The sequence below is a fragment of the Uloborus diversus genome, chromosome 2, assembly GCF_026930045.1.
Source record: "Uloborus diversus isolate 005 chromosome 2, Udiv.v.3.1, whole genome shotgun sequence".
In the NCBI taxonomy this organism is placed as follows: domain Eukaryota; kingdom Metazoa; phylum Arthropoda; class Arachnida; order Araneae; family Uloboridae; genus Uloborus; species Uloborus diversus.
The window spans coordinates 37,797,960-37,824,934 of NC_072732.1; the positions used below are offsets into that span (position 1 = coordinate 37,797,960).

At 35.1% G+C, this 26,975-nt stretch overlaps 1 protein-coding gene across 1 annotated transcript; it reads left to right on the forward strand.

Moving 5' to 3' along the window:
• On the forward strand, positions 1-25,748 carry LOC129217827 (glutathione S-transferase 1-like; the record flags this gene model as incomplete). The annotated part of the gene is given in 4 exon segments (XM_054852172.1): positions 1-93; positions 1,825-1,943; positions 12,144-12,254; positions 25,392-25,748. Coding segments are annotated over 4 exon segments (494 nt in total), but the record flags the coding sequence as incomplete, so codon positions are not given.
• Positions 25,749-26,975: the final 1,227 nt, after the last annotated feature.

Consider the following 26,975-nt stretch of genomic DNA (forward strand, 5'->3'; position numbering starts at 1 on the left):
GGACTCCGTTTAGTACGTTGCCAGTTTTAGAAGTCGATGGCCGAGTTATTGCCCAGCACCAAAGCATTTGTCGTTATTTAGCAAGACAACACGGTAAGTAATTTATTAATATTCACATCATTCGTGTCCTGTTTTTAAAATTGTTCTGTAATAAAAAAATAAATGATGCATAACGAAGGCAAGACACTCAGATTGTAGTCATCATCAAAATAAAACCATACAATAAGAACCAAAAGAAAGTAAGTCTACTAATTCGATTTTCATCTCTAACATTTTGCATTTGTTTTTGCCTTGATTCAAAAAACTGAGTTTCGCAACGTGTACTTTCTTGACAGGCTTTTTTAGATTTGCGAGAAAGATTTGACTGACGGGGCCTCAGTGGCCGAGCGGTCTGATGAGTGACTGCTTGACATTGGCACACTTGAGGCGGTGGGTTCGACTCCCACCCCCGCTCCGGTTGCACTTTCCCTTTCTTGTGATGTAAATTCTTTCATATGTTGTTTATATGTGTAATAAAAATATATATCATGCGTAAGGGAGGCAAGGCACACAGACCGTACTCCTCATCAAAATATACCTGCGCAATTCAGCACGAAAAGAAAGAAAAGATTTGACTGACGACGTTTCCGATTTCGCGTCATCATAAGTTATACAGGCTGTTTATATAGCTGTGCTGTGGTTGACTTAAGTTCGCGCATTTTTGCCGAAGGTGAAGCACATGTAGCTTCAAGCCGAGTTAGGCCCCTAGAGGGACTAATTATCAGTAGTTTAGATCACCGCAAGTTACTTAATAAACCTCACGATACAAACCACCTCTCTCAATGAAATGACAAGATTGCGAAATATACCGTCTCTTAATCATAATAAATAAGTCAATGAAAATTAATTAAAAAGTGTAAAATAAAAACTGCGTAAAAACCAAAAAAAAACTGAAAAGAAAAATGTATAAGCCCAGTAATTTAGAATGTTATTAAGTACTACTGAATAACTACACCGCTGAAATAGTTTTATAACCGTACGCAAGAAAGACAAATCATAAATTTAAAATCAGAATAGAAGGATCAACAGTAGGGGGCCCATTCAAATTTGCGGGATTCCTTGAATCAGAAAGGAGTGGGCCCTGACTGTTGACATGACATCATGAGATGACATCTGCCTCCAGCTCAGTTATTTCCTAATCCAGGCTGATGAGTTCACAATAAGACGAAACTGCGGTCTCTGGATAGAATAACCGGGCTGTCGGTATACTGAATGTAAAAAAGATTTTCGTTCTTCCTTTTCTTCAAGTGCAAAAATGCCGGGGCACACCAAGGACCTTGTCGCGGCACACCAGTGTGCCCAGGCACACCGGTTGAGAAGCACTGTAAGGGACATATAGGTCAAAAAAGTATTGTGACAAAGTTTATATTCATTCATTTCTTTAATTTTCGTTTATGCTTGTTTGTTTGAGCTGTCCTGCTAATAAGACAGCAGTCTGATAAGTATGGGTTAAGGCCAAGGCGACTAAATTGATTTTACATCTTTCTGAAATGAGTCATTGAAAGTCTAACTCCACTAAATGAAAATATCCTTACTTTAGTCCTAAAGTACTCAATTGATGTGTAGTATGGGAGTAAATAATACAATTTTGATAAGTAAATTTCCAATAGGAAGAAGTTGTCCATGCTACTTCCATCAACGATCTTCCGCCTCAATTTCTGTCTTGGTCGAGTCAATAGTTTCGGCTACGGAAAAGCCAAGATCAAATCATGAATAAATTTTTGAGTGATTACATGGGAAATGAAAATTTGTAACTCAACTTGCAAATCCATTCATTGCTTCCAGGCCTTGCTGGCAAGACCGAATTGGAGTATGCTTTTTGCGATCTGGTCATGGACGGCTTGTGGCACATGTTTGCCAAAATTCGACGAGCTCAAATCCATAAACTCAGCAAAGAAGAAAGGGTAAGTGTTTATTCTTTTGCTATTAAACTTTTCTTAACAAAATAGCATTAGTAGAATTGATATTGAAGCCCCGTGACTGAGTGGTAGCGATTCGTGCTTCCCACGCAGCAGACCTAGCCCTTCAGCTAGACGCGGGCCTATGTCGTTCTTTTCAATGATCTGTTCATCAGAGGATCGTTCATTCTTTTGATCCGTTTATTCAACTCGTTCATTTGAACCACTTCGTTCATTTAAAAAGTAGCAGGTGATCTCTCTGCTTGACATACTCACATACATTCGAAATGCTTCGCTAGATCAGTAATATTTTTTAAAGGAAAAATGAGTAAAAAAAAAAGAAAAAAAATCGGGTTTAGATGTGCAGAAAAATTATGGTTCATTTTGTAAGATATTTCTCAGTTGCCGAATGGGAAGACAGGTTTTCCATTCCGAAAATCGCCGGTTCCATTTCAGCATGTCACAAAATTAAGTTTTTAAATTTTACTATGTAAAATAATAAATAAATTGCTTGTGACTTCAGAAAATTTGCAAAATTGAACTCACTTGAAATATTGCTTAATTCCAAATAGAAATATCATATCTCCAAGTGTAACATAGTCACAGGGTGAAAATAAAACAAAAAAGTTGCCGAAACTGACCTTTTTTTGATCCAAAAACATCTATAGATAGTAAGTAGTGGATAGGGATGTTATCGGAAGCAAAAAGATCACCAGAAAAGTGATAAAAGATTTTTTTAGAAATTATTTTTGCAACAGAATGCGTGAGAAGGATTTTAGCGGGTGCGTGGGACAGGAAGTAAAAAGTCCAAACGTTTTGTTAGTAGTTTAAACAAGTTACATAGAGCATTACAAATGGATACATTGGAAAATTGCAAATGAATTGCAACGGCTAAAGAAAAATGATGAATAAAGCAAAAAGTAAAAGGGTTCGAAATGAATCTGTTGTAGGGGAACATGGGGCAAAATGAAATAGCGGGGCAAAGTGAAAAGGTAAAATATTTTCTCCAGGGTTGGCAAAAACCCGGGTTTTTTTTTAAAAAAAGCCCATGGACCCAGGGTTTTTTGGGTTTTTTAAATAAAACCCAAAAAACCCAACTAAAGTTGGGTTTTTTAAAAGAAATGTGGGTTTTTTTGTCTTTTTTTAGGCAAAATGTGGGATACTTGTAGCATATTGTAGCGTAAGTATATGGACAAAGTGCAAAAATTATCTTCGGGTAAAAAGCTGGAGAACTAGTTAAAATTCAGGGTTTTCTGAAGAAAAGTATAAAAGACGAAAAAACCCAAGAATGTTAAAGTTTCAGATTTTTTAATTTTCATTATTACCAACAGTTAAGGCAAAGTTACTTCTCGAGTGATAAAATCTATTGTTCGTTTTAAATTACTACATTTTTTTTTTTTTTTTTGCATTTTACTTTATAGTATTTCATTTTGTTATGCAAAACTACTGTAGAACCTCAATTAGTTTAAATCCCTTTTTACTGAATTCCAGCTTAATCAAGACATTTCTTTGAATTTTATATTGCCTGTTTTTCTATTTCTGTGTACAGGGTAAGAAATATTAAACTTTTTTGTAAAATAATGAAAATACTGTACCTGTTCTGTTTTCTGTCAACCGTTTGAAAAATATGTTTATTTCTAAAAAATTTACTTGTGTTTATTCGAGATTTGTGACGTGTTGGTTAGCAGAAAATAATTTACATGAAATCCTTTTAACTAGATTAGTTTCCTCTGTACAGTCTACAAATATTGAGAAAATCAGACGTGACAGGACTTGGTCAAGATAATTTGAGTTATTTATTGACCAGTTAAAGAAAAAAGTTAAATACATTTATTTAAAATCTTTGAAGTATATTTTTAATGCCGTTAAGAGTTAAGAAATACTATTAAAGCTCAAAATTCATTTTTTATGTTCCTTGTCTGTGGTGAAGAATGAATAAAAAAGAAGTTTAAATTGTGAAAGTATTTAAATTAATTATTTTTTTAAAAACTTCTCACAAAATTTTAAAAAACCCAAAGTGGGCTAAATAATGGGTTTTTTTAAATGGGTTTTTTCAAAAAACCCATTGGGTCCAACCCAATTGGGTCCAATTCGGCCAACCCTGATTTACTCTGCTTTTAGCTCTACATATCTGGTATTATTTTAACTGTATAGTACAGTAGTACCTCCTGTAAGGGACACCTCCAAATAAGGGACACCTCTATTTAAGGGACATTTTTTCTGGTCCCAGTCCCTTTGACTTTGTTGGAACCTCCATGTGTTTACCTCTGAATAAGGGACACTCTATTTAAGGGACAGTTACAGAGGAAACTTACAACAATAAATGTACAAATGCATCATACAAAATATTGAATCTACTGGAATTAAGTTAGACGTTAACGTGCACAAATACGATGTACTGTGAACTTCTTGCTAAAATTTGCATGCATGTTTTCCTCTCTTAGCATTTTTTTCAAGTAGGCTAACAGCCAAAGGATAATCAACGGCCCATGAATAGCTTCGTGAAAAAAACTTGAAGTGTCAACTCTAATTGAAATTTATATCATATTAAATTTTAAATTGCATGAAATCGAACAAGTTCATGATGTACATTCATGTTCAGTCATGGAATTACTTCAAAATAATTCATGTATGTAACAAAACTATACCATTGCCAATTTCTTTATTAAATTTAAACTATTTAAAGAATAACGTTTAAAATTTAATTACTTTTGAATTGCATTCAGCGTAAATCATTTTCAGCATTTTATCTTAAATGCTAATAGTTTGTTTAGTATGAAATTACACCGAGTCAATATACTGCATGCATAATTTCATGTACCTCCGAAGAAGGGACACCTCTATTTAAGAGACAAAATGTCCGGTCCCCTTAGTGTAACTTATTGAGAGGTTCTACTGTATTATACTCGTATGTAGTCTCTTCCAGTCAGGAAAAAATACTACCGAAATTGATACTCATATTGCAATATTTTGTTGTAAGTCAAAAGTTATTTTTGTTACCATAAAAATGATAACGTTCCTGTTATTAACATTTTAAATATTAATTGAGACCTCCTATATTCAATGCAGTGTTAATTTAGTTTGTTAATATTAAGCTTATTTGTATTTTAAATAAATTGTACAATTAGTGAAGTACATACGGGGCAAAGTGGATGGGGCGAAGTGAACTAGTTTGTTTCATTTACTCACTCAATCATTTAATATAAATCACTTACGTTTTCATTTATTAATTAGTTCATTTACATTCCTTCATTTAGTAATTAATTTATATTTATTCATTCATACACTTATTTTCTTATTCATACTTTCTTTTACTCGCTCTTTATTTTTCTGCGTATATAAACTGATTTATTAATTTAATTACTCGTTTATTGTTTCATTACCTTTTCATTTATTCATTCAACCTTTTATTTACTGATTCTTTTGATCAGAAATATGTTTTATTATCGAATAGAAAATATTTCGTTAGAAAAATATTTTATTTTTCATTTTACCCCATGAAAAACGGGAAAATTGACCACTTTTTTTGAAGACTCAAATTTACTACCAAAAATTAAAAATACTGTTTCAACGCAAGTTTTATTATAAAGTGTAGTATTCTCCCTTTATGTACTGTAATTTTCAAAACAAATTTCCGATTTGTTCATTTTGGAAAAAAAAACCTTAGTCATCTTAACCGTTTAACTTTGCCCCACATTTCCCTACTTCACTGATAAAAAGGAAATTTGAGATTGATTAAGAGTTAAAAACTTGAAGATGAATGTAAGGGGAAAAAAAGCCATTTATCATAACTGCATCAAAACAATGTTCCAAACTGCTCACCTTTCAAAAGAACGGTCGTTCATTTTTAGGTGAACGAACGGATCCATTCATTTTAAAGATTCGTTCTTTTTGACCCGTTCGTTCATGAACGACACATCCCTACTTTCAACCCTTTTCTGGGTCTATTAAATGAGTACCAAGTATGCTTGGGAACTAAAGACCGGGGTTCCACGTTCGGTTGACCACCTAACTGTACTGGAAAACCGAGATGGGCAGAGTTAAACCTTGGCCCCCATAGACTATTGTATCACTGAGTTTAGTTTTAGTTTTTAGAATTCACATATGTTTTACTTCCTTTTATGAAAAAGGAAGCATTGTATTCGCGAAAAAAATTTCAATCAAAAATCGACCTTAATTTCCATTTTACTCACCCCCGAATGAATTATGTTTTTTTTTTTTTTTTTCGACTCGACCACACGTGGATTAGTGCCTAAGAACGTACAGACACGTGAAATATCCATTTTGACTATTCCCGAGTTAATTACAACGAGTTTTCTCGTAACGTCTGTATGTACGTATGTATGTATGTGCGTATGTATGTCGCAAAACTCAAGAACGGTATGTCCTAGAAAGTTGACATTTGATATGTAGACTCCTAGTAGGGTCTAGTTATGCACCTCCCCTTTTGGTTGCATTCGGGTGTTTCTAAAGGGATCTTTTGTCCCTTTTTAAGGGAAAAATCATTGTTAATTTCGATGTAAACTCAAGTGGTGTTATAATTTGGCGGACACTTAGCGATATATCACCACTCTTTTGGTCGCCAACTTGGCGGCAAATTTGGCGTTTTTTTAAAAAAATGATTTCAATTTGGCCACTGTTGGTGATATTTAGAGAGTAAACAATTGAATCACATTAAAATTGCCAGTAATGGGGAAATTACATTAAATTGGGGTAAAAGGAAGTCATGTGATGCACACATCAACTCGTTTTTTTTCTGATTTTTTAAAACCGCAATAATAAGAGGAAACTTGTTTGGTCAACATAATGTAAACATTAACTCTTTTTAAATGCAGATTTCAACCTATACAATTTGAAACTAGTATCTAACGAGCTGATTGTGTGCTTCATATGACTTCCTTTTACTTCAATTTAATGTCATTTCCCCATTACTGGTAATTTTAATGTGATTCAATAGTTAACTCTCTAAATATCACCAACAATGGCCAAATTAAAACCAGATTTTTAAAAAAAATCGCCAAATTTGTCTCCAAGTTGGCGACAAAACTTGGCGACCAAAAGACTGGCGATATATTGCCAAATGTCCGCCAAATTGTAACACCACTTGAGTTTACATCGAAATTAACAATTAACATTCCCCCCCCCCGAAAAAAAAGGGGCAAAAGATACCTTTAAAAATACCGGAATGCAACCAAAAGGAGAGGTGCACAACTAGACCCCACTAGGAGTCTACGTACAAAATTTGAACTTTCTTGGACATACCGTTCTTGAGCGACATACATCCGCACATACATACGTACGTATACATACGGACGTCACAAGAAAAGTCGTTGTAATTAACTCGGAGAATGTCAAAATGGATACTTCAGGTTTTTATACGTTCTTAGGCACTTATCCGCGTCTGATCGGGTTGAAAAAAAAAACTCAACATTAATTCGGGGGTGAGCAAAATGGAAATTAAGGCCGAATTTTGAATGAAAATTTTTTTGCGAATACAATACTTCCTTTTTTGCAAAAGGAAGTAAATATGTGTAGTTTTTATAATTCCACAAATTGTTCTTTATAACCTAGCCACGGTATTTCGTTTGATCGTTGTCTACGGCTAGAGGAAGAATACCTTAATTTAAAGAGAGAGAAAGAAGATCAATCGTAAAAATATATTCACATATTCTTCCTTCAAAGTACATTCTTTTTAAGCTAACATATTGTAAAATAATATTTAGGAAAAGCTCTTTTTTTTCGCCTTGTTATGACACATTCACATTTTTCTCAAGTTGACTGTCCAGTTCTCGCAAAGTTACTCTGAAATAGGCAACACTAGCGACGACTCATTGAGAATTGTTGTTACACCTGCATCAAAAAAAGCATTAAGCAACAGCTGTATAATAAGCGATGCATTATGAACTTAAAAAGAGTGATGAAAAATTTTTACACTGTGGACCAGTTTTGCAGAATGTCGGAGGGATGCACCGATAATCAAATTGGTCGATATCGATTAATCGGCTGCTGATAATTGGCCGCATAATGATCATGATGATTTTGATTATAATTTTTCCATTGCCTTTTTTTCCCTTTTTTTTTTTTTTTTTTTAAATTTCCTTTATTTTCTGCAAGCAAATTTTCATATTATCTTTATCTTTACTAATAATAAAGCTGAAAGTCTCTCTTTCTGTCAGGATCTCTCTCTGTCCGGATCTCTATCTGTCTGTCAGGATCTCTGTGACGCGCATAGCGCCTAGACCGCTCGGCGGATTGTCATGAAATTTGGTACGTAATTAGTTTGTAGCATGGGGGTGTGCACCTCGAAGCGGTTTTTCGAAAATTCGATGTGGTTCTTTTTCTATTCCAATTTTAAGAACAAAAATATCATAAGATGGACGAGTAAATTACGAAATTATCATAACGTAGAACCGTAACATGGGCACAAGCAAATTGGCGAGATACGAAATCATCATAACGTGGAACCGTAACATGGGTACAAGCCAATTGGAGAGAAAATTCACCATACATCATTTGTAAATATACAGGCAAACCAAAAGACTTTTTAATTTTTCTATTACGGGCAAAGCCGTGCGGGTACCACTAATTGTTAATAAAGTTACATCATGTTAACTAGACATGAAAATTCAAATATTTTGTTGGTTGTCTGTATTCAGCAGATGCTTTTAAACTTAGTAGCTGATTTTTTGTTATAAGTAACCAAGACATTTGTTTGTTTTTTGTTTCTTTAATGAAAATTATAAGATAAAGCACCAAGCTAAAGGTCAGGCGTAGAGAAAAGTATTGACATGTGAAGCATGTTGCAACATTGAAAATATACGCATATTTATTCAACACAGAAAAATTAAATTAATAAAATTAACATTACTTCAACCATCAATTTTTGCGGGGGAAAAAACTTAAAACATGTACATGAAATTTTTAAAAATCAAATGATGAGTGAAACAATGAAATAAAGTGAAGGAATATTTAGCGCAGAGAGAAAATTATATGAACCACTGGGCGACGTTAAATATGCTAGTGGTCTCAATGTCCTCCAAGTGAAACGATACCTCTGGGGGTGCTAGCACCAGGTAGCTATTAGCTCTTGGACTAGTTCTAAATTCTCATTAACTGTTCGATCCGGTGATGGTGCTGCCATCTATCGGTATATAAAAATAATGGAGGCAAGGCACTTAGTATGCAGTCCTCGACATTAATACAGTTGTAGTCAGTTGTGACTCTTGAATAGAATAGAATATATGAACCAGCGAGAAATAGTTTACGTTCTGACAATCTTGTTATACTAATGTTTTGCATTGCAATTTAAAAGTACCCGGATTTAATACTTCATAATGGGGTCATTTCCAAAACTTTAAAAGTATTTTTTTCTGAAAGAGCATGCTTAAAAACATAGGATCTGACCATTTTTTAAATAATTTCTTTAAGTTTAATATTTTAAAAAATTACTTAAATCGGTGCGTTTTCATTGTTTATACTTCTGTCTGATGACATCACAAATGATGTTTTGCCATTCACAGAGCAAAATATTTAATTCGCATCTTTACTCACGTGTATTGGCAACGATATGGTTGATAGCAAGCGTAGAGCGCAATTTTAATTCGCTCCTTGATTATCATAACGTGGAAACGCGGAAGAAAGATGCGCCAAAATGCACCATTTGTGACGTCATCAAGACCACGCCTTGTTTCAAAAATCGGACGTTTAAAAAAAGTAATTAAAAATAACTGTTGGGAAAATAAAAGTATTTTCTGGGTCCATGTTATTTTCTTTTTCTTTTCTTTTCTTTTTTTTGCTTATTCTATCAATTTCAGTGACAAAAAGCGCTACTTTTTACATAAGGAAACAACTCCATTGTGTTACGTGAACGTCAGCTATGAGGATTAATGCCAATATTCCATTAAGTTTTGCGCAAATTTTGTATTGTTTGTCTTTATTTTAGGTAGTACACTTACATGGTACACTTAATACTTATGCTTCAGAAAAGTACATTCATGTATTGTTAATAAATTTATCCATCTTGGACCTTGTTCAAAGAATACTTAAAAATTTGCAAATTGTTAAACAGCATTAAAAAAAATATTTTCCCCGGCGATTAATCGGCAAAATTTGGCAGATTATGAATAATTGGCAAAACAGACGATTATCGATTACTACCGATCAATCGGTGCATCCCTAGTCGAAAGCAATGGAAAAAAGTATTCAACTTTTTTATTAACTGAGCAATAATGCAATTTGGAGTCTCAGTTTAATTAAATATTTTTCCCCTAATAAAATTACGTCTTTCAATAGCTATACGATAAATTAACTGTTTGCTTTTTCGAACATATGAAGTCTTGCAGTAAAGTACAAATAAGACGTAATCTCCATGAGGTTTATGGAAAAGTAAGAAAAAAGCTGCGAGCATTTCGTAGACCAAAACATTTTGATTATTATCGATATTTGTATTATTATTATTGATAATATTAATAACATTAAGAATCGATATACAATTTTATTATCGATAATATTGATAATACTATCAAAAATCGATAGATAATATTGCTATCGATATTTCAATATCGAACACGTTTAAGTTTTGTCATTGATGTAGCATCCTTACAATTACTATCATTAACGAGCTGATGGGTGCATCACATGACTTCCTTTTACTCCAATTTAATGTCATTTTCTCATTATTGGCAGTTTTAATATGATTCAATAGTTTACTCTCCAAATATCACCAACAGTTGACAAATTGAAACCAGATTTAAAAAAAAATAATTAAAAAAAATTGCCAAATTAGCGACAAAACTTGGCGACCAAAAGACTGGCGATATATCGCCAAGTGTCCGCCAAATTATAACACCACGTGAGTTTACATCGAAATTGTTAACAATGATATCCCCCCAAAAAGGGGCAAAAGACCCCCTTTGGAGCATTCGAATCAGGGGCGGCAAATAGGGGGTTCAAGAGGGGGTGGTCGCACCTCCAAATTTTTTGAGAGGAATGATAAAAAGTGAGCAAATTCAATTTACGTAAATCACTAATCAATGTTCAAGAAAAACAATCCTGCTGGTTCTCCGTGATGGTTGATGAAACTCGACACATTTTCGGACAAGAGCAAGTGTTTTCCGTTTTTTAAATTATTAGAAATTCATCCAAGCCTTTACCGGCCTTTTCAAAGTAGAAAGAACTGATAAAGAATCACGTTCATTTTAACTAAAGACGTAATTTCCTCATATAGGCTAAATATCTCGTTTTTGTGTGCTCTGCGTAACGATGGTTATGAGAGGCCTGTGCAGTGGTGTGGCTGCATGATTTTCACAAGAAAATGCTTTGATATTTTACATTCATTGTCACGCCCATACTTTAAATGCGTCTATTTAATGAGTGTTCATCACTTTGCTAAGGAGCTTTAGCATTGGGAGCTAAGCATTTGGAGCTTTGAGCAGCTGAAATGTGTTTCTAAACACATTTCAGCTGCTCAATGCATAGTATGCTTTCATTAATACTCTTTAAAAATACATACTATTTTTGAAAATAATATATCACATCAACAAATATCTTTTCTATGGGCTCTTTAACTATGCAGTTTCCCCCCATATCACGATTACTTGCTGTTAGCCAATATGTGTTTTGTTCCATACTGAGTTAATTCGTATTTAAGAAAGTCGACCCCCCAAATGAAATGCTGAAATGCCGCCCCTGATTCGAATGCAACCAAAAAGAAAGGTGCACAACTAGATCCCACTGGGAGTCTACGTACCAAATTTCAACTTTCTAGGACATTCCGTTCTTGAGTTATGCGACATACATTAACACATACACACATACGCACATACATACGTACATACAGATGTCACGAGAAAACTCGTCGTAATTAACTGGGGGTTCGTCAAAATGGATATTTCGGGTGTCTGTACATTCCTAGGCACATATCCACGTGTGGTCGGGTCGAAAAAAAAACTCAGCATTCATTTGGGGGTGAGCAAAATGGAAATTGAGGCCGATTTTTGGGTGAAATTTTTTTCGCGAATACAGTACTTCCTTTTTTGTAAAAGGAAGTAAAAAGAGGAACATTAAGAAAACACTTTGCTATACATAAAAGATATTTTTAATAGTTATAAAAAAAATTGAAGTTCTTTGAATGCTTCCATAGTCAGGCATTAACTCACCTTTAAATATCGTAGTCACCTGTTTTTTTCCCCACCATTTTTTCTCCAGAGCTCCATCATCAAGACTATGATTGCAGAGGACGTGCCACCTTACTTGGAAGGATACGAGAAAATGCTGAAGAACAGAAAGGACGAGAATGATTACATTGTTGGAAAAGAGGTTAGTTTAAGATTTAATTTAACTTCTCTTAAGCGAGGCTATCAAAATGTCGAAATACTAACTGTAAACTGCGGTTAACTGTGTGCATTTTCAAAACATGTATTTATTTATTTATGTTGTTGTTGTTGTCGTGTGCCAGCTAGGCTGGCAATTTGGGGTGCGCTGCTTCACTTTTCCAACTGTACCGCAATTTGGTGTGAAGTTCGACTTCTACAGTACACACATGCCATAAGGACCCGTTTATAGGGTAGGCAACCATTCACAGCACAACCACACATTCACACAAAGAAAGAACAAGGACAGGAGAGAGAAAATACGTCCATGCCCGAGCCGGGATTCGAACCCGGACCTTCATGTCGCAGTCAGACATTTATTTATTTTAATTGTAGAATGTATAAGAGGCTCTCCACAGTTGAAGACCTTGTTTCTTTCAATGAACTCAACCCCTCCCACTCTCTGTCACAAAGCGCCACACCTGACCTCTTCCCGTCCTAAAGCTCTAAACTAGAAATTTTAAATAGTAGCCACTGGCTATCATAGCCACAAAAAATGGCATCCACTTTTACACTTTTGGTTGCCCCTTTTTTAAAAAATAAATCAACTATGCATGCAGCACAAAAAGTAGATAACCAATTCGTTATTACTAATATTAACAACGGTGAAAGATTGTGATACTCTATAAAAACAACAAACAAAATTTCACGGGATATATTTTTAACATAAAGATATAAGCATACAACAAAATGAAATGCTTTACAAATTTTTAAATGTAATGCCAAGTGTGTGGAAATTATAAGTACGTTAAGGAAAGCAAATGTGATAACTAACACAGGTTTTGGCTTATTTATTAGTCAGAAAAAACCTGCCGCTTGACACGATTATTTTTCAGGGAATTTGGAATTCTAAAAGGTCGTAAACGCAAAAACGAACCCTTTATCAAAAAAAAAAAAAAAAGCGATTGTAAAAGCAAACTATTTTTATTAATTAATACGTTTGTGTTAGCTTCACCTGTATCTTGTAACGGAATTATTTATTTATAACGAATATTGTAACTCAATATTCGCCCACTTCCTGCAATGGGATCCTTTTGAAACTTGGCATGCGGCATAAGACCGATGACTATGCAATATTCTGTAATCAAATTAATTAACTAACTATTAGTTATTAAATTATTCCAATTTTAATCAATGTTTTTGAATTGCTCTGAAAAAATATCACTATATTAAAATTATTAAAAAAAATCTTATGGAGGAACGCGCACTTATAAATCTTGCAAGGGGGGGGGGAGGCGCACCGAAGTCTACGTGCGCTACTGAACCCGGCTATTGTCAAAATCAACTTGATAAATTGACAAAGTGTCTCTATTTCTTTTCGAAAATTAACGTTTGATGGGGAGCACCGGAACACCATTTTTTGTAAATATTGATCGGTTTAGAAATGTATCTATTGAAGAATATAGAAAGAAAACAAACACGACATATGTTTACAGAGAGGTCAATCAATCGATGACAATGTTGACCATTTTCGATTAGAAGCTCATAGAATGTATGTCAACAAAGATAATTTTACAGATCCCAGGAAGAACTACTGTTTACTCAATGTTATATTTAGATAAGCAGATTTGTAACGAAGCCACTGTGCAGCTAGATCAGAGGTTCCCAACCTGAGGGCGATCGCCCCCAAAGGTGTGATTTGGCTCCTCAAGGGGGCAATAAATTCTTGAGGGGCGATCAGGGCCGGATTTAGGGGAGGGCAGGCGGGGCTACCGCCCCGGGGCCTCCACAACAAAGGGGCTCACACAATAAAAATTTTTACAAAATATCCTAACTTTCACGGGTCGAAAATATCGGATATATACATATACATCAAAATATTCGGATATATATCAAAGATCAAAGACTCGGATATTTTCGAAAATATGATGATCTTTTCGAATACTGAGTAGGGTCTTCCACTCCTTCGTTGCCCCGGGGGCCTCCACACTTCCAAATCCGGCCCTGAGGCTGATTGGGGGCGATGAATGTTTAAAAGATAAATAATAATAAGAAGTCAGCGAATATCGAAATTGAAAACGCATACGTAACCGATTGTTCGGACGGGTATCACAAGGTTAAAAAGAAACAAATTAAAGTTCTGGAACTTCCTCCTCACACGCTCAGATAAAGTTTGATAAGTATTTTATCATTCATCGCCATGTTTATGAATTTTTAATTTATTTTACTTTATTTCTTTTATTTTTAAGTGTCGGTGTTTTTAGTTCTCCCAGAGTCCAAGATTCTAGTTTTAAAAAAAATAATAATTTTATATTAAAGAAATTTTTTTTGTTTTTGAAGTAAGTATTTTCCTTAAATACCTAACAGTTTCGGTTTGGACAAGAAGAGGGGGGAGAGGATTGTATGTGTATTCATTAATTTATTTTTAGTTAAGAGTTTTGATTGGATAAAACTGCTTTTTATATATTACACACATTTTTCTTCAACGAAAATTAGGCATTTATATTTTCAAAAATATCACTGATCACTAGCGCCAACTTATGATTTTCTCAAGAAAGAGGGGGGGGGGGCGATAAGTTCGAAAAGGTTGGGAGCCACTGAGCTAGATAGTCGTCCGATAGTTTGCACTGATCAACCAAAAAAATTCTTTCGTATCTACCTGTTGGAAATCTCTAATATATGTAGATCAATAGAAATTGTTTTAATATTCCCATAATTGTTCGTTATTTTCCAAGCTACACAAATTAATATTACTTTGGTGTATAACCTACGACCCGTTGGCTACATGCGGCTCTCTAGCGAAGTTCAGTCCTTCAGATCAATGTTACAAATAAAAACCACGACTATCCACAATGTCACAAATTTGAAGTCAAATATTCAGCATCTATAAAATAAACATAAATTAATGATAACAAAAATTTTTGTTTGTAATTTCCTCATCCTTTCCATGTTACCAAGCAAAATTTCAAACCTATTAAAATTCTATATGTTCTAAATCGCGAAAATCATCTTAATATAAGGTGCGGCACTCGGCTAAAAAAAAAAAAGAAGAAAAAAAAAAGAAGAAAAAAAAAAGATTGGGCATCACTGCTTTAAAACTAAAATTTAGTCCGAAGTTCTTCAACATAATTATAGCTATGTCAAAGAACTTCCTTTCGGATTAAGAAGCTAGTACTATTTATCACAAAAAAAATTGAGAGAGAATAAAATACAAATTAAATAATTTAATCATTTTGTTTTAATTTGGAACTTAATTTTAAACAAAATAATAATATTGACATAATAAAGTAATATAATTTATTTTTGATGAACTTCTGTTCCACAACCACTTTCGAAGAATTCTTAAAATGTGTCGTTCTCATTTTCAGTATTTATCAATAATCTGAATTTCGGAAGATTCTATTAGTTCAGTAATTTTTACAGAAATAAATTGATCGAATGCAGTGCAGTGCAACTATACCTTTTATCAAGGTCTTTTTCGCTCAATTTTCTTTTCTCAAAAAGTTGCCTTACAATTAGTGCCCCGAAATCACTAATAAATCTTTAATGTCCCTACAGAGAGACCATGTAATTGTTATACTCGAATTTTGATGTCCCCTCAGAGGAGCCATCAGAGTATTATGTTAAAATTATGATTTCCCCTCAAAAAGGCCATCCGATTTTTTTGCTAGAATTATGATATCCTCTCAAAGGGCCAGAGTGTTATGCTGGAATAATGATATCCACTAAGAGAGGCTATTAGAGTGTTTAGCTAGAATTATGACGTCCCCTAAGAGGTGCCATCTGAGTGTTATATTACTAAAATTATGATGTTCCTGTATAAGGACTATCCAATTTTTGTGGTAGAATTATGATGTTTCCTAAGAGAGCCCATCCAAGTGTTATGATAGAATTATGATGACCCCTTAGATGGGTCATCAGAGTGTTATGCAGGAGTTATGTCCCCTCAGAGGGATCATCAGTTAAAAACCGTTCATATTTAAAGCTTTTTTTTAAACGTATTGCTATGCAGTAACTACAAAATAACAATTGCGGAACATTCAGGGAATGTTATCAGATACAAATAAGATAGTGATTTTGAAACCTACCATTGACACTTTGATTGTTATTCATTTTAGCAGGAACATTGCTCATTCTGATAAGAAGTGCTTATCGAAGTTAACAAAGGTAGATAGATAAAAGAGTGAATTTAACAATTCACAGCACAAGAAAGGGGTTATCAATTTCATGTGATAAATAAAAGTGAAACATAAGCTTTCTTATACAATTAAAGTAGTTAAGTAGAATAGAAGCTTAAACGATGATAACTAATCTTCGGAAGTTTAAGTATCTTATAATGGTATTCTGTTCATTATCTAAGAAAATTTGAAGAGTGACCTTGAATTTTAAGCTATCAATTAAAATGATAATTTATTTAAAAAATAATGTATTTAACAAGAGTATTATTTTTTGAAGCTTATTTCGAAATCAATACATTTAATTCCAAGTGTATTGTAACAGAAGTAGGGTGTAGGGAGTGCTACGTGGCTCATGTGGGCCAGTGGTTAGGACTAGTAGCGCAGCCAGAAATTATCTTCTGGGTGGGTTTTTTTTGTCATGACTGCTTGACAATATGCTTAAAATCAAGGGTTCTGAGAGGAGTTTTTAATCCCAAAACCTCCCCTCCCCCTGTTCTGAGTCATTAGTTAGGTCTGCTATATCTCACCCAGTGGACATGACTTAGATTCGAACTCCCCCCCCCCTACTAGCAAAATTTCTTGCATCAACCTTTACAGATCTTGATATTATACTGACGGCGTCAATATTAACGTGTTTCATACTGCATGCTGGTTGCATGAAGATTAAGAAGCAATATTGCAATAACAACACGTATGCAACATTGCAGTCATCTTAAAATACCAATATTGATATTGCCTTACAATATCAGCATTGCGTACATGTTGACGCCGTCAAGATGGTATTGATTTCATGCTGTCGCCGTCAAAATAATTAGTGCACAATGAAACAGGTGGACCTTCGTTGATAGTTGCGCATGCGAACAGTTCATTATACTCAGCTTCCCTTGTATTGCTGGCATGTTATCTTCTTCCTTCGACCGTCGATACAGTCGGTCTCAACGTATCATTGCAATCTTTAGGCTTCGCGAAGTTGGTTGCTTAGTTATTCGAATCGATTTCGATTCCGAGTCACAACTGACTACAACTGTATTTATGTCGAGGACTGCATACTAAGTGCATTGCCTCCATTATTTTTTTATACCGATAGATGGGAATACCATTCCATTAATGAGAATTTAGAACTAGACCAGGAGCTAATAGCTGCCTGGTGCTAGCACCCCCAGAGGTATCGTTTCACTTGGAGGACATTGAGACCACGAGCATATTTAACGTCGCTCAGTCCCCTTTAATGACGACGGTGGGTCTTCGACCATCGAGGTTCGAACTCAGGACCCTCCGGCCCCGAATCTGACACTCTACCGATCGGGCTACCACGGCCCTTGCTTAGTTATTAGTGTGAAATATTGTTTTAGGAAGAAATGAATGACTGATAATGGCCTTTGTTTATTTATATAGTACTAGACAAGCCATATCGCAGACGATGTGCGATCAATGATAGAAATGGCCGAAAAAAAGGTTTTTCATTCCTAGACTTTGAAACAAAGGGCATATATTCCAGAATTTCGTATTATCTCATCAAAAACAACCCTGTTGTAAAAATTTCACCGCCAAGAAAATCTTTAACTTTTCCGCACAAAAAAAGAAAGTCTTCATCTTAAACCCAAAAACCATCAGCCTTAAAAAGTTATGATATCTAGTTTGCCCGCCAAGTACCTCTGCCAAACTATCATAATCCATCTTCTCCTCCTCTTTCATCACACCTAGTAGTTCCATTAGAACCTCCTCCCCTCTTCAACTCCTCAGAAATATGGATAGATCCTTTAAATTGTTCATCCTGTTTGGCGGGAAGTTTTTCAAAGTGGTGAAGTGGTTGCTTGGTGAGCATAGTCGAAGCGAAGTCGTGAGCATTAGGCGAGTATATGAAATCGGTGGTATCTGAATTTTTTAAAAAAGCATCTTAAATATAGAAAGAGAACATAGCTTCTGGTTTGAAATGGAGTTAGGGAGTCAAACTAGATCTAAATATTAAAAATATGAACCTAATCGTAAGCATAAGATGCACTCAATAATGGGTTTGGGGGTTTCTACCCCGAGAAATTTTCGAAATTGCAGAGTAAAAAAAATTCATGTTTGTATTCTCAATGTATGTTACAAATGGAAAGAGGAGCAAACTCCTCCCAGAGATGTTACTGAAGATCGACTAAACCTGCGTTTTTAAAGCAACAACTTCAAAAAATTTTGGGAGAGCGCCCTCTCTTGCCAAAACCATTTAAGATGGTCTTAAAGTTTGGCTTCAATTTCGTAAATGTTCCAAGAGACAGTCCCTGAAAACTCCTTCCCTTCCGAAGGTAGACCAAAATAACATTTTTGGAGCTTCAATTTTGAAAAATTTCCAGAGAGAGTCTTGAATCTCTCCTTCGAATATTACTGGGGGAGAACCCCCCGTAGCCCTTTCTCTCAAAAACAATCGACTGTAATCTACCAGCTGTGCTTTTAGAAATTCAATTGCAAAACTTGCCGGGGGACGGAACCCAAACTTCTCCTTCCATTTTCAAAGATCGTCAAAAACTGCTTTTTTTATACAATAATTTCGGGGCTTTTCTAGGGAAGAAATCCCCGGATCCCCCTACTTCTGCAGGAATCTTTTACTGACGCTTGGGTTCTAACGTTTCATAATAAATTGTTAATGTTATTTTCAAAAATGAATTTCTATGAAACAGTATTGGGGGGGGGGGGAGAGAGGACACCATCCTTAAAGTTCACCCGAGAGGCTAGACCCCATTAGGTATGGCCCATAGGCAAGTGTTGAAATATTATGAACTTCATGAACTTCATTTGTGTAAAAGGGGGTAAAAATGCATTTGAAGAATGTCAAAAAGAGCTCCCATTCAAGTTAGCCTGGCTTGATTTAGCGAAATATAAGTTCTTCCTTTCTGCAGCACCGTTTCATGAAAACATTTAAAAAAAAAAAAAAAATAATGCAACGCAACTGAAAAGCGTAGACTTGAAGAAGGAATGATGAAGATTGGGTGCGTGATGTAGAAGCTGGTTATGAGAAGCTTCCTTGCCAGTCAGCCACAGCCAATTAATTCAGTCTCCTTTCAACTGCCTGCACATTACAGCAAAACATTATGGTGCTCTACTTTAATCTCATCTTTTATTATTTTTTTTTCTTGAGCTAAAATGGGGGTACCGGGCAGGCATGGGTCATGGGAAGAACCTACCACTTCGGCCGAGCAAAGTGGCAGTCCTGAGAAGGTGCCCCTCGCTAAAATGTAGGGAATTGTTGGAGAAAAAGCTGAGGGTCAGGCCCAGATCTGCGTACCCGCATACCCGGCAGCCGCATAGGCGGATTTAGGACTGAGTTCCGGACTGAGCGGGGGCAGAATTTTTTATATTTTTTTAGCAACATTTTTACTACCCCCCCCCCCCCCCACTCCCATGTTTTTGTCTGTTTCCTGTGATACATAAGTCCATGCTTTACTTTTCTGTGTGTCGTTTTCATTAGTGCGTGTTTTCATGCTGTCATTTTTGAATTGACCTTAAGAGAGGGAGTTGGTATCAAGAGAGTGACGCAGGGCTACCTTTTAAGTGGGAAAATAAAATATCTGCAATTTTAGGGGACCGGGGGTTTCTCCCACGCAGGAAATTTTGTAAAATGGATATAAAATTCTGCATTTTGAAGACTTATAAAGGTTAATTGGATAGACATAGAAATTGATAACTAGATTATACAGTTGTACAGTATTGTTCAAACTTTGTAAGAAACAGCCATTTTAAGTTTGAAAGAAAAAATAAACTATAGATTTCTCATTATAACAACCTTTTTTTAATTATAAGTAATTTAGAAAACGAAAAGGAATAGAGATATTGTATCATTTTTTTTTTCTGGCTAAACAGATTAACAATATGCAGTAGAAGTAATTGGAGCCCACTTTGCTTAGGATTTTCAAAGACTTATCTAATTATTTTCAATTACTCTAGAATAAATAAAATTATTTAATGCACTTCATTTGTACTTTCCAGTCTCTGATATTTTAGTACTTGATTGTAAATTTCTACAGTCCTGTTCCAACTTTGTGAGAAATAGCTATTTTAATTTTAAAAGAAAAAAGAAACCATAGATTTCTCATGACAACAACTTTTCTTCAATTGCAAGTGGGGCAGAAAACGAAAAGAAATAGAAATAGTGTGCATTTTTTTCCGTGCTAAACAGATAGACAATATGCAGAAGAAGTAAGATAAAAGCAATCAATACAAAAGAATTTCCAAAATACTGCATTCGGGATTGAATAAATAGCAACATATGAAATGTGTGAGTCACAAAAATTTATTTCAAATAATATATTACATGCGTGAGAACCGTGATTTTTACATTTTTAATACAGGAATGTGGCAAGGAGCTGAATTAGACATATTTCGGCATTCCCTCCCCCGCTACCATTTGTTAGAAATTTTAAAAATTAAGATTTGTAGCCACACGTTTCCAAATATTCAAGGTTTTCAAGCACTTAAAAATGAAATTAGGTTTTTTCAAGCAATTTCCATTTTTTAAGGAACGAATCATGAATTTTTTTTGGGAGTTAGGGACCCACTTCAAAACAGGGGCCCTAAGGAATAGCTTGTTTATTTTATAGGCAAATTCGACCCTGTTTGTAATTCACTCTTACCTGCAACTTTTTGCTTGATTTTATGTAATTTTTACGAAAATTCGTCAGTTTTTACGGTTAAAGGATTTTTACGATTTTACCAATCTTTGTTAGGTTGTTATAGACTTTTATAAAATTTCAGTAAATTTTTGCAAAACTTTTGATGACTCAATTATTTAGATTTAAATAATGACAAGGACTGACTCACTTAGATTTAGATGATTATGACTTACCTTACTTTTTAAACAGTATTTATAAAGTAAGTAAAATTGTACTCTCCCTCTAAGCTAAAAGATTCATTTAATTAGAACACTCAGATAACTGAAATTTATTCAGTTTGCGGTAGTATTTATTTTCTCTCTCTCTCTCTCTCTCTTAAAAAGAGAGAGAGAAGGAAAAAAAAAACTATGTTTTTTAGAATTTCTCAAAACACCAATTAATCTACTAAGAACATAAATATTATGCACCAATATACTTGAAATGTGGACACAAATCATGACAAGTAGATCGTTCTGTTAGCACGAATGGGGGGGGGGGGAGTTTTTCCCCTTTGCTTTAGGTTCTAATTTGTTAAAATAATCGACAACTATTATTATAAGTGTTGCAACCTTAATGTATAGCTCGTTTAGCCTATATTTTCATTCATATACTTGCTCAAATGGTTTTCAGTCCAAAATAGTGAATTTAGGCACATTTTCAGCACCCAGTGACAGTTGTACTATTTGTATTTAATGTTCGTTTTTTCCCCCCTTTTCTTATCTCACACCAGAAAAGGACATTCGCTTTTCTCTTCATTTTCATTGAACTATTCAAAAAAGAAAAAGTCATGATTTTTTTGTTTTAAGATTTTGGAAGATGTGTTGTTACTATAAAAAGGCCTCCCAAAACTGAGGGGCATTGCCCCCTATGCCCCCTCCCCCCTATAAATCCACCATGCCCTTCTGAACTATTCAAAAAAGAAAATAATAATAATAATATATATATTTTTTAATTTTTGGAAGATGTGTTGTAACTACATAAAGTCTTCCAAAAACTGGGGGGCATTGCCCCCCTCTGCCCCCCCCCCATTAATCCGCCTATGGACAGGCGGGGCGGGGGGGGGCAGTGGCGTAGCATAGGGGGGGCAAAGGGGGCACTCGCCCCGGACGGCACTTTGCTAGGGGCCGGGCGGCAAATTCTGTAACACTACATAAATCATCGAAAAGGCTTTTTTTGTTTATTAAGAATGCGCTTTGCTAGGGATGTATCATTAAATCAACATCAAAATGTTTTTTTTTTTACTCTTCAGTTCTATCTTGTCTCAGGAAATTTTTTTCGTTGGAGCACGAACACAAAATACTGGATACTGACAGGCATGCCATGCGGACCATTATCACTGGCGCTGACATAGAAAGACGAGAAGAGAGAGGACAATCTCGTTGGAGAGGATTATAAATCAAAGATCGACAGGCAGGCAGGGGCGGATTGGGTCCCCCAAGACGGCGTCAAACTTAACTACCAAAGGGCACGAAAGAACTGAGGTTCAAGAGCGCAAAGGTTTTAAAGGTGCAAAAATAAACAAAAATGCACCGGTTTGAGGGCGTGAAAAAGCGACGGCGCACAAGTTCAAGGGTGCCACGAATAAATAAATGAAGTATACGAAGTCGCACAGGTTAAAGGGAGCCAAAAAAAAAAAAAAAAACACGAAGGCACACAGAGGACTTTCGAGGGCGCATCGGCCAGCAGGTAAATCCGCCCCTGCAAATAATCACTGCCTTAACTAACGTGATTGCTCCTCCACGTGCTTCCCTTGACGGGACTAAAAAACCTTACGCGCCCTCGTTTTTTTTTTCTTTCTTCTCCCATGTTCCTGAGGTTATTTTTTTTTTTTTTTTTTTTTTTGCGCCTTTGAACCTTTTTTTTTTTTTTTTTTCTCTTTCCAATTTTATTTTATGTATGTTTTTCGAACGTGTGCCCCTTCGTTTCTTTTTTGCGCCCTTGATCCTGAGCTCTTTTTTTTGCGCTCTCGATTTTTTTTCCTCCAATTTATTTAATTTGTGCCATCGAAGTGTGCGCCTTCGTTTTTTTTCCCCTTTTTTTTCGAGACCTCCCCTCGAACTTGTGCGCCTCTTTCTTTTTGCGCTCTCAAATCTGCACGCCATCGGTTTTTTTTTTTCTTTTTTTTGCTCCTTCAAACCTGAGCGCCTTCTCTCTTTTTTATTTCCTTTAACATGTGCGCCTTCTTCTCTCTCTCTCTTTTTTTTTTTTTTTTTTTGCGTTCTCAAAGCTATGCGTCCTCGTTTTTTTTTTTTTTTTTTTTCTGTCCTGGAACCTTTTTTTTAAATTCTATTTTATTTGAGCCCTCGAACGTTTGCGCCTTCGTTTTCTTTTCTTTGCGCACTCCTCAAGTATCTGTGCGCATAATTCTTTTTGTTCCCTCAAACCTGTGCGACTTTTTTATATTTTTATTTGGCCCTTTGAACTTGTGCGCCTCGGTACTTTTTTTCTTTCCTCCCTTTGAGAGTCAAGATTGGCGCCCTTTTAGGGAACCTAGTCGGGCCCTGGTAGAAAGATCCATTTTTATGTCCAAAAACGTAAATTTCGAATAAAAAAAGAACTATTCATCGAAATTTTTTCGAAAATGTCTATAAACCTTCCCAGTACTAACCTAGATAAACTGAAAATTTTAACAAAATCGATCCGGTAGTTTCTGGATTTACGCCGTACATATACATTTGGATTTTGTGTTTTATTTATATAAAGAAGATATTAATGCTAAATTATAGACACAGTTAATTTCATTCGTAATCTTCAGTGTGATCGTAACTTCAATAAATATACACAATCCGGGAAGGTTTGTGACTGAAGATCTATGATGTGGACTTATATGCAACATGTGGTGCTTCAAGATTTATTATTTTTTTAATTTATATTTATTTCATTTAAGTTATTTATTTATTTATTTTTAGTTTTTTTTTTTTTTTTTTTCAACCTGAACTTTTTTTCGGACATGGGGCTCATGGAAGTGAAGCCGATACTTGAATTTTACGTCAAAAAGTAAATGATTCTACCTCAAAAAGTACAATCGAAAACAAACTGTGGGAAAAAAAGAAAAAAACAGTTCGTTTTGATGATTTTTTAAATATTTTAGGGGGAAGGAATACGACTCTGGAGGGTCCCTTCTTGCTACAAATGCTCATCTTTTTAAACACTTTTCTTTTCTCTAGTTCCCCAGAAAAATGTTAACGATTAATATAATGCTCCCTCCCACTCCAAAACAAAAATATTGGCTTAGAAAACATTGGGGGGGGGGGGGGGGGAGGTTGATCTCCAGAACTCCAAAACGGGGTGGGTAATAGGGAGAAACATTGGTCATATTTGCATGTCCGGATCTAAAAATTTAGGAACCCCTGCAACTAAGCCCCTCCCCAGAGGCCAGCAGTGCATATTTGCAACGTTAATAAGTCTTAGTGCTAGTTGTTTTCTTTTTTTTTCTCCAGTTTCTTGGACCGTCGGGCCCCTTAAGGTCGTAGCCCCCCCCCCCCCCCATCGCACTGCTGGGTCTGCGAGTACGCAGATCCGGGACTGCATATTTGGATTCAGGGGGTCATTTTAAAAACTACATTTTATACAACATTTTACAGAAACGACTGATACAAACGATATTGACAGTATTGTTAAAGAATTTCCGTAAAATTAAAATTTTAGTAAGACGAAAAATTCTTTTTAAGTATTACAAAAAAAAATATATCGATCAGGTAATTTATAATCATATTTTTTTCTTCTTCTTTTCAATAAAGGTTTAAGAAATACTACCAGCATTCACAGTTTTCGATCATGTTTTAAATGTTTTTATCCAGTGAAAATATTATCTCTCATAATGCAATAATTTTTGAAAAATATTTATTGGAATTTTTCTATTAACAGTATTTTCTGTTGAAGTAAGCTTATATTAAAATGTAAAACTTGTTTCAGATTATAAAATCTTGTTTTTTTTCTGTAAAATATTAAGCCTGTCGTTTTTTTTTTTTTGTGGGGGGGGGGGGCATATAGCAGGACAATGTAAGAGGGGCGGCAATGCAAAATTGGGGGCCTGCCCCGGGCGGCAGAACCCTACTCTACGCCGCTGGGGGGGGGGGGGGGCTAAGAAAATAAAAAAAAACAGCACCAAAACTTATAACGTTGCAAACATACACTGCTTGCCTCTGTGTAGGGGCGCAACAGATTTTGTTGCAGGAGGGCCCACAATTTATAAAGCCGTTCCTGATGGGAGTAGATGCATTTGTCTGTGTCTGACGTGACTTCCCCTCACACTTCCTTCCCCAAATGACCAGCTTGCATTTGTTATTCTTTAATTTTTTTTACGTTTCGCAACTTATTTCTTTATTTGTTTTTCAGGTTACTTGGTGTGATATTGGATTGACTCTAGCTCTAGCAGCCTTGAAGTACCGTCATGGGCTCAATTTGGAACCATACCCTCAACTAATAGGTTATTTAGCGAAGACCATGGAATTGCCACCACTGGCAGAATTTTTATCGAAGAGAGCTCAAGAAGAAGCTGGTTTATAAATTCATCCTTTTGTTCTTTATTTCATGTTTTTAAAGGCTACAAAGTTTCTTGTGTAGTTTAGTTTTAAAACTTTGCTTTGCAATTGTATACGCTTGACGTTGAACGTTGCGCCATCTGTCGAAATTATTAGAATCTAATTGTGAGGTTTAGTATTTTTGTATAAACATGAGTTTTAGGATATTTAAATAAAATTGAATATCAACAAAACCGAGGTTAATCATTTCACAAACATGACAGAATCAGTTCTGAATCATCTCACCCCACAGTAAAAGTCTAAATTTTCTTTGGCAGTGTTTTAATTTCAAGGAAAACACACGCACGGAACAAAAGTCAAATTTATTATACTAGGACTATTGCTTTAATAAATTTTCATAGTAGATTTCTTTACGATAAAACGCTTCTACAAATGTAACACCAACATAACAAACCACCAGGCTTTTTCCCAACTTTTAATGAAAAATAAGTACGATTCTATTTCTATAATTTTCTTAACTTGATGTTTATACTTCGGTTCAAAGCAGCCTTAGATCATTGAGACAATGGTCTATATCTCTCAATGGTCTAAGAAAGCAGCTCAATTTTACTCTATGATCAAACAAAAATTTGAAAAATGATTTTAAAGCATTGTAAATATTCATTCGGTCAACCCCAATATTAGGTAAAATGTCACTATTTTCTTGAAACCGTTGAATTGTTTTCATTATTAAATTCGAGTTCGATCTGGAGTACTTGTACAAAAGAATGACTGGCCTTATAAAGATAGAAGAAATAGAAATGGGGCAAAACAAGTGTTCGAAAGTTATTTTTTGTTCTCCATATCTTTTTTCAAGCAAAATATTAAAAAAAACCCTTTCTCAAAAACGTACTCATAGTTATTATTGACGAATTAACCTTCATTATTTCACCGGAAAACCAATTTTTAAGGAAAAAAAGATCACAAACAACTTCGTTTCATCCGAGCATTCAAAGGTAACTCCTCTCCCCCCCCCCCCCACTTCGAGAAAAACTCAACAAATTACTGCTTTCCTCCGGATTTTTGGAGAACATGTTGATGAAAATGCTACTAGTTTTAAATTTTATTTTCTCAGAGGTATTTCGTGTCTTCTCTCGAACAAAAATTTTCAACTAAAAAGTGACATTCTGTTTTCCAAATCTGTGAAAGGCCAAATCTAGAGAAAGGCCATGGTCCCTCCCAAAACCTAGTAATTGTAGGAATTTTTTTTGAGATGAAAGAAAAGAAAGAAAATGTTATGATGAGAAGATAACAAAACTGTGTTTTACTTCAAAAGATATTTAGGTCTTGAATCTTGATTGGGAGAGAAATTACACTCCTCTCTTCGAACCAGAACTATCATTTTCAAAATTTTGCTCCATCGTTTCTTGGTTCCAACTTTATACACTTGGACGATCTC